This window comes from Mollisia scopiformis (assembly GCF_001500285.1).
Source record: "Mollisia scopiformis unplaced genomic scaffold LY89scaffold_14, whole genome shotgun sequence".
NCBI lineage: Eukaryota > Fungi > Ascomycota > Leotiomycetes > Helotiales > Mollisiaceae > Mollisia > Mollisia scopiformis.
In genome coordinates, this window is record NW_017263594.1 from 690,516 (window position 1) to 706,477 (window position 15,962).

General features: G+C 47.6%; 6 protein-coding genes across 6 annotated transcripts; 3 read left to right on the plus strand and 3 right to left on the minus strand.

Annotated features, from left to right (window-relative positions):
• Window positions 1-648: 648 nt before the first annotated feature.
• LY89DRAFT_587237 (cytochrome P450) lies at window positions 649-2,646 on the plus strand (the record flags this gene model as incomplete). Its single annotated transcript, XM_018209417.1, has 9 exons — window positions 649-802; window positions 850-1,093; window positions 1,140-1,305; window positions 1,341-1,456; window positions 1,516-1,789; window positions 1,847-2,005; window positions 2,076-2,237; window positions 2,286-2,377; window positions 2,430-2,646. 9 exons carry the CDS (start codon window positions 649-651, stop codon window positions 2,644-2,646), a joined length of 1,584 nt encoding a protein of 527 aa, XP_018070200.1.
• A 536-nt stretch (window positions 2,647-3,182) lies between these two features.
• On the minus strand, window positions 3,183-4,491 carry LY89DRAFT_734992 (uncharacterized protein; the record flags this gene model as incomplete). The annotated part of the gene is made up of 4 exons (XM_018219959.1): window positions 3,183-4,034; window positions 4,088-4,129; window positions 4,188-4,307; window positions 4,369-4,491. The coding sequence occupies 4 exons, from the start codon at window positions 4,489-4,491 to the stop codon at window positions 3,183-3,185; spliced, it is 1,137 nt and encodes a 378-aa protein (XP_018070201.1).
• Window positions 4,492-6,544: 2,053 nt separating this feature from the next.
• Window positions 6,545-7,559, plus strand: LY89DRAFT_783105 (uncharacterized protein; the record flags this gene model as incomplete). Its single annotated transcript, XM_018222651.1, has 1 exon — window positions 6,545-7,559. One exon carries the CDS (start codon window positions 6,545-6,547, stop codon window positions 7,337-7,339), a length of 795 nt encoding a protein of 264 aa, XP_018070202.1. The 3' UTR covers window positions 7,340-7,559.
• Window positions 7,560-8,551: 992 nt separating this feature from the next.
• On the minus strand, window positions 8,552-10,479 carry LY89DRAFT_587277 (FabD/lysophospholipase-like protein; the record flags this gene model as incomplete). The annotated part of the gene is made up of 3 exons (XM_018209420.1): window positions 8,552-9,743; window positions 9,791-10,358; window positions 10,407-10,479. The coding sequence occupies 3 exons, from the start codon at window positions 10,477-10,479 to the stop codon at window positions 8,552-8,554; spliced, it is 1,833 nt and encodes a 610-aa protein (XP_018070203.1).
• Window positions 10,480-11,468: 989 nt separating this feature from the next.
• On the plus strand, window positions 11,469-12,868 carry LY89DRAFT_734995 (uncharacterized protein; the record flags this gene model as incomplete). Its single annotated transcript, XM_018219960.1, has 2 exons — window positions 11,469-11,914; window positions 11,962-12,868. 2 exons carry the CDS (start codon window positions 11,469-11,471, stop codon window positions 12,866-12,868), a joined length of 1,353 nt encoding a protein of 450 aa, XP_018070204.1.
• A 1,294-nt stretch (window positions 12,869-14,162) lies between these two features.
• On the minus strand, window positions 14,163-15,536 carry LY89DRAFT_618503 (NAD(P)-binding protein). Its single transcript, XM_018210839.1, has 3 exons — window positions 15,400-15,536; window positions 14,384-15,319; window positions 14,163-14,330 (listed from the first exon to the last, which is right to left on the minus strand). The coding sequence occupies exons 1-3, from the start codon at window positions 15,445-15,447 to the stop codon at window positions 14,250-14,252; spliced, it is 1,065 nt and encodes a 354-aa protein (XP_018070205.1). The 5' UTR covers window positions 15,448-15,536; the 3' UTR covers window positions 14,163-14,249.
• Window positions 15,537-15,962: the final 426 nt, after the last annotated feature.

The following is a 15,962-nucleotide window of genomic DNA, read 5'->3' on the forward strand; positions in this document are numbered from 1 at the left end:
ACCGCCAGTGTAAAGTTCGGCCGACTGGCTTGACTTGCAGTTGCGGCTCAGTCACAACCTGATTTTCTGAATGGCTGACAGGTACAAGGATGAGGCTGGATGTGCTTATGGCGCACTTTAGTAATCACCTTCCACCACACCTCCAACACATCTCGGGGAATGTCTCATTGTTATATCCACTTATCACGTTTCGAGTAGCTTCAAGCATAGTCGGATGGCTTGGTCGCTTGGCTTGATATCACCTTTTCTGGGATTCTTGCATGGTTCCAAAGTTGAAGAATTTCAGCGGTAAGCCTTCAATGCCATCCATCAATAAAATGGTTGTCCCGAAGGCCTGAGGCAATACTGGGACGGAATTATTCGTGCTGCGAAGATGATGTCTGACATCAAGTCCGATGCAGATGTAGATAGACTTTCCCAATGTGTGATAGTTGGAACTCTGGTGGTCACCTGCCTCAAATCGTCAAATTCGAGGAGAAATGAGATAAATAGGGAACAACGAATACGTCGAGTCTGCGGGTCTTCAGTTACGCCATTGTTCTGACCTTTCTCTTGCATTCTTTGAATCTAAACATGACTGGATTTGTTACGCTTCCAGAGAGTAATGCTTCGCTTTCGTATTTACCAACATCATCAGGCTTTGATGACATGCATCTAGTCTTCAACTCAATTATCATCAGCCTCATCAGTCTCTTGCCTGCAATAATTTGCTATTTGCTATATATTAGCATCGATCCGCTCTCACTTCAAGATGAACATGGCAACAAAATCTCTTCAGGTCCTCGCGGCATCCCTATTCTTGGTAAATGCAGCAGCAAATGAGTCACGTCCAAGTGTTGACTTGCTTAGGGTCTTTTCCATTTTTGACAAAATATCCTGAACTGACGCTCAATCGTTGGGCGAAATCATTCGGAAGTCTCTACTCTATCTACCTCGGTAATCAGCTCTTCATGATTATCTCAGATCCTGTCGTCGCCAAAGACCTCATTGTTAACAATGGCTCCACATTCTCGGGCAGGAAAGAGATGTTCATCAAGAGCCAGATTGTTTTTGCTGGCAGAGGAATCACAGCCACACCATACAATGACACATGGTAAGCTCTGCTCGTCCATTCTGTTTCATAGTTGCTAACATACCAGGCGAAAACACCGTCGCATTGCATTCAAGTGGCTTAATCAAAATGCTGTTGATAGTTATACCGATGTCTTGGATCGAGAAGCCTCGGTGTTACTCAAGTCATTGTGGGATGAGAGCAAGAAAGGACGACTTCCAATCAATCCTCAGGTATTGGGACTTTCATGTTCAGTGTATTAGATACTTGATTGCTAATTTCGAAACAGCCACATGCAGGAAGATGTTCCTTGAATAACATGCTCACGATAACTTTCGGCACCCGAACTGATAGTATCCACGACTCACTCGTCCAGACCGCCCTTCGATTAAGCCGCGCTTTCATGTATGTCTCTTAACCACACATTCTACAAGTCGCTCCATAATAATTCCTCTTCTCACCAGGAATTGCACCGGACCAATGTCAAATTTAGTAGACTTTATTCCTTTATTACAACGCCTTCCGCTTCCCATTATCCATCGCGCCAAGAATCTCCACAATGATCTCGTCGAAACTTACGGCGGACTCATCAAAATGGTTGAGGGCGACATGGCATCCGGAATCGATGTCAAGGATTGTTTAGCCAAGACGATGCTGGAGATTAGAGATGAAGAACAACTTGATCATCTGGATATGGCCATCCTAGCTTCCGCATTCATGATCGGTGGAGTAGAGACAGTGGGTGCTGTCTACACAAGCTCTGTTAGAACTTAGTACTCACAAAGTTCGGAACAGACAGCAGCAGTCATGCAATGGTTCTCAGCACTCATACCCGCATACCCGGACATTCAACAGAAATCACACGAAGAACTTGACCGTGTGGTTGGCCGAGATCGCTTACCTACCATTGAAGATGAGCCGAACCTTCCATACTGCCACGCGATTGTAAAAGAGGTGTGGTTTTCCCAATCAAATCCCTTCAACTCGTCAATTCCTGCAAATAAAGAGCTAAAGTAACTAACAGGTTGAACGTTGCTACAACCCATTCTGGCTTGGCACACCCCACACTGTTACCAGTAACTTCGTTTACCAAGGGAAATTCATCCCCAAAGATACAGTCATGGTACTAAATACCTGGACGATGCACCACGACGAGAATCGCTTCAAGAACCCTGAAATCTTCGACGTGAGTCTACCTCTCTGCTAAACATCTAATACTAATAGACTTATACAGCCAGAACGATATCTTAACGACAGTCTCACATCATCTCAAAGCTCAAACCTCTCAGATCCCAGTCAGAGAGATCACTGGATGTTTGGCGCTGGGTACACCTCCTCCCTTCCCCCCTTTTCACCCACCCTACTAATGAACTACCAGACGACGTATCTGTCCCGGCATTTTAGTAGCAGAGCGCGAAATCTGGCTGACGATCTCGCGCATGCTGTGGGCATTTCAGATGTCAGAAGTCCCAGGCCAGAAGATTGATCTAAAGGAGTATGATGGTAAGAGTGGGAGGAGTCCGTTGCCGTTTCAGATTATGATTCAGGCGAGGGGTGAGAGTGTTGTGAAGATTTTGGAGGGGATTGAGGGGTAGTGTGCGGCATAGGAAATTTTGGTGGGAGAATGATGGAGTATGGGTGACGTTAGAGGTTGGAAGTTTTGGTGCCAGGGGAATCTTTGTTTTTACTTGCTTCTACAGTTTACAGGTGGACATTCCTTTATATCTTCCAGATTCAAAATCTTCTCAATCTTTCTCGTCCTCCTAGTGACTCTTGACCTAAAAGTTGGGATATCTCGCTAGAGATTAGGGGGCTCGCTTAGTGAATCAACTCGAAATAATAAATCTGTATTTGAAGATTATAGTAAAATGATCGTTCTATTAGCACGACTTACTCTTGCGCCAGTAATGAAACCATAGAGCTTGAAATATATGATAATATTGTTCTAGACTCTGTGATACAATATAAAGGGGAAAAGAAACAAGAAATAATTCGAGTCGTTCTTACTTTATTCTATCTTTCAAATCCAAAGTCTCACTTGGCAGTTATTTCACTCATATTCTCTCAAAGACCATTGTACAATATAATTACATTATTCGCAATCTATCCCTGGTTCTTTGATTGAGGTCTATCAGAAGTACATATTGGGCAGTCGTCCGGTAGGATCAACAACCACAGGTCCAACTTTCCCAAACCCACCGTTACCATCCTTATCCTCGTCATCGTCTTTCCACTTCTTCGTTGGCGCAGCGCGAGGCTTTGAGACCCCAGCCTTACCCAAGATTCTCTCACACAATTCATCCAATTCTTCGCGCATAGCTGTAAACACATGGTGGTATAAGTCGCGGAGTTGATGGGGTTCGTAAGTGTAAGTGGAGCGAGCGCGTCTTTTACCATTGGCTGCAGGCAGGTACAATTCTCCCTCCTGAATCACGGTACCATCGAAGTGTCTGTTGAGGTCGGACAGCATTTGAGGGAAGTCTGGGTAGCGGGGTCGACGCTTCTTGGTGAGAAGGAATTGTGTAAGGAGAGTGCCGAAGATATAGTCATGCTGGATTCGTGGATATCCTGAATTGGGTCGCGGGCCGGGCAGCGGGCCGCGCCGCTTCGGGGCTGAGGTATCTTCAGCCTCGGATTCTGAAGACTGTGCAGCTAGCGCTTTTTTGGCGGGAGGATTTGCTGGCGGATGGCTACTGGAAGGAAAGCCGGGAGTGGGACGAAGGAGGGGAGTTTGCGATGTACCATTCTGAGTTGAGCTTTCAGGTAGGGATATGTGTGGAGCTACCGTGGAAAGAGGAGTATCCGAGCTAGTGGTTTGTAGTCGTAGGCGAGCGAGACTCGAAGGTAGAGATATACGCGGACCACCCTTGTTGGTACTAACCCTAGTCGAGCGGCGAGGAGGTTCGACGGTTATGGGTTGACCGATGGTCCGTACCGGAGCGACTTTTACATGTTGTCCTATCTTGTCCGCTGCAAGGGTTGACTTTATACAATTAGCAAATGTTTTTAAAGCTGTCGTATGAGGTAGTCGCTCACCTCATGTAGGATTGAGTAGGTGTAAAGACATCCAGCGAAGGTCTATGAAGAGTTAGCATAATGAAGACAGCACGTTGTTTACTTGAGGGTCTTCACATACCACATTATCTGGGCAATCGTCTGTCAACTCTACCTCTCGCTCTGGTATGGCAACGTAGGTGATCTCGAGCTCTTGTGGGGTTGCGCTTCGAACTAGAAGATAGACCATCGTGTTGAAGATCTGTTACAAGTTAATACTGTTACACATGAAGTAGTTGATGAGAAGAGATGAGGGTTCTTACCACATAGTCAGGGAGAGTGTTGACCATGGTGTTTTTCTTTGGGTTTGCCATCCTTTGCGGTGGGGTGGGCTTCTGGTACTCGTAGTTGTCTTCGAGTCTCTTGCCTGAGTCTCCTTTGACCATGGCGACGGCAATGCCTTACAGTAACTGTTGTTGTGCTTGAGCAGTGCGGGGTAATGAGGTTGGTGACAGTATTTGTTTGCGAGCGGGGAAGGTTGTTTTCCCGAAATCGAAAAACAGAAAGAAATTGATCGGTTGTGTTCTTTATACCCAGAATTAGTCTCAACTCTAATCGATAAGGATCTTATACGAACCGCGCCATTGACGTCGGTGAATCGAAATCACAAGCGGCCGCCTTTCCCTTAGTCGTTATCAGATATTCTGAGGCTTGACAGCAGTCTCTATGTTACAAGCGGCCGCCTTTCCCTTGGGCTCTATCGGATGTTCTGAGACTTGATGATAGTCTCTATTTTGAGAATATCTAATTCAAGCAAACATCATGCCCGAAACTAGGATAGTGGGAGGGAACACGATGAAGAGTCTGCTATTGCAGTACTGTTTCGTTTCCCACCAAATCTGTCCCTCCTAGACTAACGGCATGTGATGACACACACAAAAAGCCATTGTTTAAAGCTCTCAAAGCCGGTTAAACTGTCAAAGCAGTCTTTGATAAGGTTTCGGGCAATCGGACACAATGCCCCTCTAGAAAGATCCCTCCTTCATTTAGTTCAATCGTTGAGGGAGACTGCAAGTAGAGACAACGGCTTAGGTCTAGAGGCATGCTGTACACAAAGTCTGAGATCTGTTTAACAAGCCATGTTCGAGTTGGGGCAAGCATACTATGTTTATACGAAGAGCGAGATACTTAAGCATCGTCCATGAGTGTCAGTCGACAGCCCTTGCACAGTTATACACACTAAGTATCGAGTTCTTGGGACTCGGAATTACTTGAATCAGAAATAAAAGTGGAAACAAAGTTCACAGGCCTTATAAATCAGTTGAATCGGTGCTTGAAGGACTCGCAAAATCTGACTGCGAGTTGCGCAACCACCTACAAACCATAAATTCAAACTTCCAAGCACAGGTTTCACGGCTCGCAATTCAATTCTATCTATTGAGAGGTTGCTACCAAATAGCGGCTCACAAACATGACTTTGTCATGCCGTGTACACCAGAGACGGTAGGGGCCACGGGGGAAGGGGCGTTCTATCATCATTTGAGCTCGGCCTATGTCAGCTGAAAATGAGATCAGATGATTGCCTACTTTGGACTCCACTTCACATCTGTTGTACATCGCACTTTGTTGCACGTCGCACCCCCGAACCGACTTGGGTCAAGAAAACGGCGTTTTATCTCCTAAAGTAACGCGATGTGCAACAAACCTTTGAGCTCCACCTTGGGATAATCAAATTTAACGAATCCCGATTTTAGCAATCAAGGTACGGCAGCCAATCTGTAGCGGCAATATTGGAAAGCACAGAATCACGGGATCAAACTTCTTTCTAACGTATGATAATTCTATCTCAAACCGCCACTAAAGTAGAGCAGCACATCTTAACCTCTCAATCTCTTTCTTGACCTCGTTCTCATACACCCTCTACCTCTCACACTCCTACAGTCTTAAGCTCCGACGTCTCGGCTCATTCTCTTAATAAAAACAGAAAAATTCGCTTTCAAGCTATAAAACTTAGATCCTAATACATTAGCTTCAGCTACAAACGCGATTCGAGGCCGCGAAGTCACAGAGTAGCACTTTAGTACACGCAGTGCCTAAGTAAGTATTTAACTAATAAAAATCTGCTCTAGATTCCAGCCTAGCGCTTGACTCAACCCTAGACCTAAATCGCCAGTCAATATTTAGTATCGTACCCAGGTGAGCTTCCAGGTCGTTCAACCTGGTCACGTGAAAATCTCTAGCCCCCTTTTTCTCAGCCTAGCGGATGACTCGCCTCGCTACCGCCCTCTCTAGTGCTCTACACTGGTCGATATGGAAATCAAGTATCACTTCTCAAATTTCTACAAGCTTTTCATCTCAGAACAAATAAATAAGTCGATCCTTTCATTTGTCTCCGTCCTCGGTCTTTCCGAACATTCAAATACTCTTCTCCCGCCACATATTTCACTTCACAACATGACTTCCCCACCCACGCAACATTCGACGATCAGTTGCCACAACATGGACCTACTTACCGCCCTACGAACGACAATTCAACGCAAATATCAAGCCAAGCCTACATTGGGTCTCAAAATGGACCAACCATCTTACGACTACAACCGTTTCACACCCGACCCCGACGACGTCCTACAAGACAGCATCAAATACTTATCCGACCTACAACCACTGCTAGCGAACCTGAATGACACTTCCTACGAAGCATATCTTCTCGAATCCATGGCCCAAATGATATACACCAGCAACCTCCTCGAAAACGCCGGATCGAGCCATCCACTCACCCTCGGACTCGGCCAATTCATCTTTGCCAGCTCCCCCATCGAAGACTCCTCATTCCCCATCCATTCCACAGACTACTCAGCCTTCCGCTCCTACCTACTCAGCAAATCTCGCAAAGCAGACCACGAAGCAATCCTCCGCTCCCGAAAACAAATCATCCAACACGCGCTCGCGATGAAATACATCGTCCAACACATGATAATATCCAACGAAAACCTCTCAGAAGACCTCCTAAAGGAAACACATAAAATCCTAACCTTCCAAATCGACGCCGATAACGACGAGAGAGATAAATCCGAGACGTACAGCGGTATATACCGCACGTCGAACGTCGGACACACATTCGTGTCCTTCCTCCCCCCCTCAGAAATCGCCGGCGCCATAACCCTCGCTATCTCATCCTTCACCCACGACCTAGCCACCGCAGAACAATCAGGGACGTTAGACATCTACGCATTCGCCACCAAAATCCACCACACAATCCTAAACATCCATCCTTTCCTCGACGGGAATAGCTGACTTAGTCGCTTGGTGATAAATACGATCTTGCTCAAGTATCTAGGGATCGTGATCCCGATCGGACGGGATGGGGTCGAGGCTGCGAAGTGGAAGGAGACGGTGACGCGCGCGAATGAGATCGGGTTGCTGGGTGAGGAGTATAGGGGGAGTAAGCCGGCGTGGGCGGAGGTTTGTACTTTGGTTGCGATTCAGGGATGGGAGGCGTTGGAGGTGCTGAAGGATATCTTGACGGGAAAGAAACCGGCGTACATGGCTCGTCGTCGATCGATCGTGGGCTATCATTGGGAGGTTGAGGAGGAGATTGAGGACATTGGGATTTGAGAATCTATGGTGTTTAATTCTGTTCATTTTTTGATTGTAAAGTCTGGCTGCTACAGGGAAATTCACCGCTCTTCGCTCTCCTCATATGGTGAGAGTTTGGAGCCAAGATTAAAGCAAGAGGCGGTCAGGGTCGCAGACTCAAAGCAAGGGAATTACGGGTCGAGTAATACACTTGAAGGAAGGCAAATGAACGAAGCTCATCTTCACAGAGCTATACAGCTGCTAGAAAGTTGTCTTCACGCTCCTGAAGTCGGAAGATGGGTTTGGACGATATGCAAACTTAGTAAGACTATTGACCGTTGCACGTTGGAGCGTTGCCCGCAATCCGCGCAATGTGCGCTGCGTGCGCTTCGAACCGATAGATACTTAGGCTTCCTCTCCTCGATATTTTCTGCTCACCCTTCCACGTTGGAAAGGGTCTGAGAGACCACGATGGTGAGGATGCACTTCAATAGCACAGACAGGCAGGCTGTGGACTTGTCATACACAGTCACATTTTCTGGAGGATCAAGACAGGTCTCTCGCGAGTACCGTGACTGACTCGCATGATGCCTTGCCAACAGTCACAGATGGCACCGAGACGAAATGGTTGGATACATATAGCAGCATCGATCGAGAGACGGATTATCTCTGTGATCTGATCAAAGATTTGGGACAAGAATAGGGGATGTATAACACTACGTCAAAGACCTCTCTGAAAATTGAATCGAAGTCTAGGAAGAATGAAATATTTCCTATTTCCTAGTTCATCTCATTTCATTTCATTTTCAAAAAACATCCCTAGCCTCGCGAGGGAAACAAATAGAGGTATACCCATCCATATCATCAAACCCAAATCCCAACTCCCAATTTCATTCCGTTCCTTAAACGCCATCATCATTTCAACATCAATCACCTCCCCCTATAATCCGGCTTCCTAGCCATATTAACCACCGGCGGCGGTCCATCATCAGGATACGGCAACACCGGTCTCGCTCTTCCCATCGTTGGCCCGGAGCCAGGATCATTGATCGGTGTCTTTGGGGGCAAGGGAGGAGGTTCAACTCTGTTCGTTGGTCTTTTGATCGGTTCGTGTGTCCGTGGATACTCATCTGAGCTCATGATAGCTATCTTGTCGCCTCCGCTGTTGGAACGGTATTCGGCCGGTGTAGGAGCTTGGATGACGAAACGGTCTGCGTTCGGGTCCGAGACTTTGGTTCCAGAGTTTCGGGGTGAAGTGTAGGTTTGGTTTTCGGAGGAGGTGCGAGGTGAGGGGGTTTTGTGGTTGCGGGGGACTTCGAGGGTGTCGTGATGGCCGGATTCGTAGGAGGGTCGGGGAGGTGGACTTCGTGGTGGTTGGGAAAGCGGGATATCGGCTGGGAGTTCGACGGCGTTGGGATATGCTTCTGGGACGTCTTGGAGGTGTCCTTGATGGACGAGACCTTTGTAGTCGCCGCCTGTTCTTTCGGCCTCGAATCTCATCCTGGCTCGGTGGATCTTGGCAAGCTTGGCTGCTGCTTCCCAGTTCTTGTCTTGAACCTCCTTTTTGCTGAGGTATCGTTTTGTGCCTGTGCTGATGTCTGCCAATCGATTCCACTCGTTCATGCCGAATTCTCCAACACCAATCTCGACATTGAAGCGATAGTAGTTCTCGATATTAACTCCTCTCTTGGCTAGACCTTCTCGAACCATGTATTGATGTGTCTCCTCGCAGCCCTCAATTTTGGATATCAATCGTCTTCTAGCCTCCGCAAATTCGCCCATAAATCCTTCATACCACAGATGTGAATTCTGCTCGGATCCGCCAGGTCGCTTTCCTGTTCCAATGCTGACAAATACTCCAACATCGCGGGCAGGCCACTCATTGACACATGCTTCGTCCAGGGCGATTGGAGCTGGATTATATTGTCCGGCACCTTCGTCGTGGAACACTGACTGTCCCACTGTAATCGGCTTGAAGGCTAATCCGGTAGCGCATGTCGCTCTCCCTGCTTGCCATATCTTGCAGTCGAATTCTGGAGAAGGCTCTTTTCGTGAATCATATGATCGTAAAACCGCTGCAGCGCCGCCTTGTGGTGTTCCTTGGTAGGTAGCTGTGACAGCGCTGATATTCGTTAGCATTATTATCTAAGCACATTATGAGGTACTCACGTCTTTGTTCTGTTTTCCCGATTGTCGTACAACAAAGCCTCTCCGTTACCGTATCTCAAACCCATCATAGGTCGTGTCTGGTAGGCTGCAGGACTTCTATTGCTGAAGCTCGCCACACTAGCATTGCTCGCATGCCTCTTTGGAACATTCCTAGATAGAGGACTGACTGGGCTCATCATGTTTCCGATTCCTTCAGGCTCGTCGCCATCATTTCCTTCGTCCTCGAAGACAGTATGTTCCCTCACGCATTCCCTTATCGCTTCTTCTAACTTCGACGCCTTGAACAATGTCGACCGGTATGGGATTCCTGCGATTGTCTTGTCCGTCTCAAAGACTTTCCTCGTCATCCGCACGTAAACTTCTTTGCACGTTTCCAAATCCAATCGTAGCCGACCCAGCATAATCGCAATCAAGCCACCCGTTCCGGTCCCGACAATGAGGTCGAAATGGTCTGCAGGTTTCGGAATCTGGTCTCTTTTAGGTGCCTTTCCTTCCGTCTCGACATAGAGTCGGTGCATCAGTTCCTGAATGATAATGAAGATTGCATAACCCCGCACTCCACCTCCATCTGTGTCGAATTAGTGAGGGGTTGTTGAGGTATCGCGACATTTCCTACCTAGAGATAGAATACGAAGGGGAGGACCCTTCGTCGTATCTTTTCGCCGTAAGGCGCTGCTGCTGCTTTCCATGGCCGTAGATTGTGAGAATGCGACGCTGTTGTTGCCTTCAGGTATGGGTTGGAGGGCTTGACTTCTTCTTCTCCGCTGCGACCCCGAGGTTTCTGCTCCTGGAGCAGAAAGAAACTTCAGGCGCGCCGTGGTGACCGCTGTTCTGCAAAGATGACTGTGTTGGCTTGAGGATGTGGAGAAACAGCGTGAATGAGGATCAGCTGTTGAAGAAGATGGTTATCAGTCGATTGATGGGATTTTCCTGGGCTGGGCTAGGCTGGGCTGGCTGGAAGTGAGAGTTTGGGTTGAGTTGAGTGACGCCGACAAGGCTGTGGCTGTGCCACGAGGCAGGGATCAGTGGCTGATGATGATGTTCGCGGTTTTGCTGGCATCAACATTCAAGATTTTCGGATGATCAACAAACTCCTCCCCGCGTTATTCATGCGAACTGCTCTCTTGCCTGCACTTCAGTCAATACTGTAATCTGCACCGTCTGACAGATCGCGATCGAAGATTTCTCGAAGGCGACAACAGTGTTCAAGAATAGCACACACACCTCGAATACCCGAGCGGCGCTTAAGGTTACGCAGCTTTTGCTCCTCCAAGACTCTTCGCCCGATTATCCGTATTCTCTCTTCCACGCCCAGATCAAGCTTATTACTCACCCACGATTCTTCGGAGTGCGCGGTCGAAGAATGGTTCTCTCGTTCAGTGATTCGTTGTGCCCGACTTACTTTCGGTCCTTGCTCGAAATGACGTTGATTGGCCTTCAGGGTTCTTCAGCTCAAGAGGGGTTGCAGTTTCAGAGCGACGAGGGGCTGTGCATCGCCAACAGCCAGGATACGATGCGGAACAGACAGAAGAAGGTGGGCCGGATTGCAGGTACCCGCTTTGAGACGGTTTTTGGCAGTTCACGAGGCTCTCCGAGTACGAGGTTACGTTTTATGGGTCAAAGATGATCTGCGATTGATCTCTGAAGTCCCAGTCCATCATCTCCACATGTCTTTACGATGCCGATTCCCGAAGCTCTGCTAATCACGAACACAACTCTCTCCATCACAGTCAAAGCATTCACAACATGCCAACAAGCCTACAGCCTCGTCAGAGGCATCAAAGATGCTCCAAAACACATTCAGCGACTATCAACGGACATTTTAGGACTATATCAAGTGCTTGGTCTTCTGCAGACTGCCTTGACAAACGATAATGGACAAAATGCACAACTGCCACGGCAGATGGTCCAAGACCTAGAAGCTCTGCTAGATACATGCACACAACTTAGCATCGATGTGATGACAGTGGTCAATCCTCTGTTAACAGCAGGTGGGGAAGTCAAAGGCGGGATCTGGAAATCTATAAGCTGGGAATTGTTCAAGAAGAATGATCTTGTGAATCTCCAGCAGACTCTCGCAACCTGCAAGCTAACTATCAACATGGCTATTTCTGCTCTGAATTTGTAAGATTGAATTTTGTCCTTCCTCGATACCATGCTGACTATCCCAGTGTTACAGGTAATCAAACAAATACCGCCCTCGAACAAATTCAAAAAGAGGTTGCTCAAATCAGGGATGTCCAAGAACGCCAGGCGAACGTCGAGCAGGCAGAAAGCATTTCTTCCACGGAGGCCGTCTGCAGATTCAGTGTTGCATCATACAATCTACCATTACGGCGATTTCTAGAGGAGACAGAATCTCTCCTCGACCCAGATGCTTCGTCGTTGAGCGATACAAGTTTTAGGCCCTCTGGAGGCAGTCCCATCGATACTGGGCTTCCAGACAACTCTTGGCAACAATTTGATGGCATTTCTCAGAAACGCACTCCTTTTAATCACCACGACGGCTGGAGCAACCGATACGTTCAATATATTGCAGCATGCTCTCCCAGTCAGATCAATTTTCAATCAGCACGGTCTATCTCAGGAACAATGTCGTCACAACAGTCAAGGGGGCCAGTCGAATCTGCCAACAAATTACCGTGTACCGAGCCAAGTTGTTCTGCATCATTCACAAGAGAGGATGATCTCCGTCGACATTTCGAGTTCAAACATAGTGGCACTTTTACATACCACTGTCCGTTCAGTACATGCTCCTTGGACTGCCCAACGCCTTGCCAAGACCCCCAACATCATTGCACCTTCACTCAGCCTCGGATAGACAAGATGAAGAGGCATTTCGAAGAGGTTCACCCAAGCACCGCCAGTGGCGACTTTGGCGAGTCGTTGTCATGGTTTTATTCTAAGACCAGAGATATGATTAGCTTGAGATGTGTGACTTGTGGAGAGTCTTTGGGCAATCGAGAAGCTAGTTCGAAGGCAATTGTGGAACCTCCAAGCTTCTGTGAAGTCTGTTTTTGCATCGACAGCCTTGAAGATTTGCTATCCTCTGACGAAAACCTCTTTGCTCCTAATTGAACTACATTATATTTCGATCCCGTATCACATTAATCACTCTGATTGAAGTGATAGCCATCTCAAATGCATTCTAGATGCCGCTACAGAACATGTCATGATGCGACACAGCCATGCTACAAGGTTTTCAGTTGAAGCCTTCATTTTCGTTCAAAAGTGTGAAGTATAGATCTATCCCCCATGTTTCCTAGAGGCGCGATGCTAATCTATCAATTGTCTCAAGTTTTGGCTTCCTAAAGGCTTTTTCTGCACATCAGATTATCGCATCGCTTGATAACAACCTTCCATCTTCTTTCTTGTTCTTCTCCCTTTCTTCTCATACAGCCATGTGGAAAGCAATGCTTTCTTCTATGTATCTTCTACAGGATAATCCGAAACTCGGCTCAGAATGGTGTGGGCGGCAATGTCTTTTCAGGGTACCTTTTACAATTGCGGAATCAGCTCGATACCGGTGAAATGCATCCTCTCATTCATTTACGTTCAACAATCGGGATCTCTCAAAGCGATGCTACAAATTTCGTTTTCGTTGCAGTAGCTGGCTTGCTAGTACTGTGAAGAAGAGGAAGACTTACCCATTACACACAGCCAGTGATCCAGGCGGCCGTTCGGTGGGATTTTCTTAGCTTGTGTCCGATGTACACTGTATGCTGCTTACATTTATCACTTTCCAGCACACTTCATTCCTTAGCAGTGGGTTCAAAGACAAAAGATAGCCCACGTCACTCATTTATTCGTATTGAGTGAACTATCATATAGTTCAGTCTATGCGCTTGGCCAGTGCCAGAGGTCTAGGAGGGATAAATGAGGATATACTGTCACGTGAATTCCGGTTTGATTCAGTTTTGCAGTTGCCAAATCTGTCCCAATGGTTGATAGGCTCTCTTTTGAGTTGCTACTATGATTTCCCACAACGTAAATGTTACCTATCTAAATAGACTCTTAGAGGAGCAGAAAGGCTAGAAACTTAGTCAATGTCAAAAATATCACCAAATTTGTAAAAAAAATAAAATAATAAAAAGAATTTAAAAGAATAAACAGCAAAACGCCTAGGCACACAGAATTTCTCTGTGTGCCTAGGCGCCCAAGCGCGAAGCATTGTCTGAATTCGAAATGGCGTGCTTGTTAGAAGAGGCGATATGGCGATTTTACGGGGGAGGGGACACCAACCCGGTCATGCTAGGGGCCCGCGGCCCAACCGGATTGGATGGTAGGGAATTGCTTATTTAGATCTATATTGTGAGTTTGCGGAGACGAGGCTGGGCTACGTAGGAAGGCTCAGCTTGGGAGGTGGAAGTGAAGGTGATAAAAGCTTCGGTTACTACTTCGGTGTCTCATCTTCTAGCACTGTCTTCGGACTTTGCGGCCAATCATGCGAGACCACCTCTCAAATCTTGCTCAAGAATATTTCCCAGTCCTCATTCTCAATGTAGCTCCTCAGGCTCGTCAACTTGATGTTAGGATCAAGCTACTCTCGTCAGTATGTTTCCAGGTTCTTCGAAGTTCTTGAGTGCAACTCACATCCTTCGGCATCACAAGATCCTTCCCCCACCCAAACTCTGCACTTGTCGCCGTACTTTCAGCAGCCTCTCTCCCTATCCCACCAGGAGCAGCCTTATCTGCCTCCTCGACAGTAATCTCCCTCACCTCACTCGGAACACCCGTAACCTCCGTCCAAATCTTCATATAGGTAACATAATCCGACATCTCACTCACCCCCAACAAATTCTGCTTCGGCGGAGCTCTCACCAGCAACTCCACAAATTCCCCCGTATCCCCAGTAACAACGAACGGATGAATAGCATCATTCTTCCCTGGCTTCCTCAAAATATATTTTCCATCCTCCATGTCCTGTTTCCCCTTAGCCTTCCTCCCCCAAAAATCCAAGAAAAAAAAGAAGAGAAAACAAACCTTAGCAGCCCCCATAAACCCCCCATACTTAATCATATTATCCGTATAAAACCCCATATTCAACAAACTACTCCTCTCCCACAACCCTCCACCCTCCTTCCCCCTCAAATACCCCGCCACCACCGCCTTACTATCAAAATGGAACGCAAACCCATACTTACCCCTACTCAACTCCTTGAAACTCGGCAACGTACTCCACACGAACCTCTCCAACCTTCCCCCGGCAGCCGCAGCCGCATCAACGATATTCTTCCCCCGCCGCACCTCGATCGCAAAGGCATGCTCTCCCGTCGCGCGGTCGGAGATCTGAGAGAGCTCGCCGAAAGAGGAGAAGTACGGCGCCCAGAAATCGGTCACGGCGAATATCGCGTGGGCACCGGCAAAGGCGGCGATCAGGGAGGAGGGCGAGTCGATGTCGGCTTGGACGAGGTCGACGCCCGAGGCGGAGAGGGAGAGTGCTGCGGGGGAGGTGAGGGAGCGGGTTATGCCGCGGACGGTCCAGGGGGGGTCGGAGAGGGAGAGGAATTTGCGGGCTACGGAACCGCCCTGAGGGGAGGGGGTTAGTTTGTGTGAGAGGGGAGGGGGAGGAAAAGAAGGGGCGGGGAGGAGAGGGGAGGAGGACGGACTTGGGTTCCTGTTATGCCGAGGATTGCGATTGTTTTTTTCTCCTCCATGATGAGTTTATCGATTGACGACTTGATGACACGGGATTGGAATGAAGTAGCGATTGGTTTTGTTCCATGCGTTGTATGCTTTATACAAGATGTTTAGCCAAGGAACGGATGCCGTTTCCTTTTCTCGGTTGGGGATTGCTTTGTAAGGCGGGAGTTGGGTAATTGATGAGTGGATGCTGTAAGCGAGCCCCTAAATTTAGCGAAAGGCTCTGGAAGTGGAAGTCAGTGAGGAAGATGTTGAAAATTAGGACGTGGTTTGCGATTCGAGGGATTATGAAGAAATCTTTTAGTGTGTACTTGTCTGATGTCTCCCATTGTGTCTTGGAATGAGTAAAATGTGATGGTGGTGGTGGCTTGTTGAGCTGTTTATGTGGTGGGGGAATTCCGAGATAATGGAGATGAGGTCGATTTCAGAGATGAGATGTTGATGGGTTTCAAAGCTGCCAGAGTGACTTTGGAGAATCGCTATCAGAACCTCGAAACTGTAAGTCACTGACACATACAGAACGAGTACC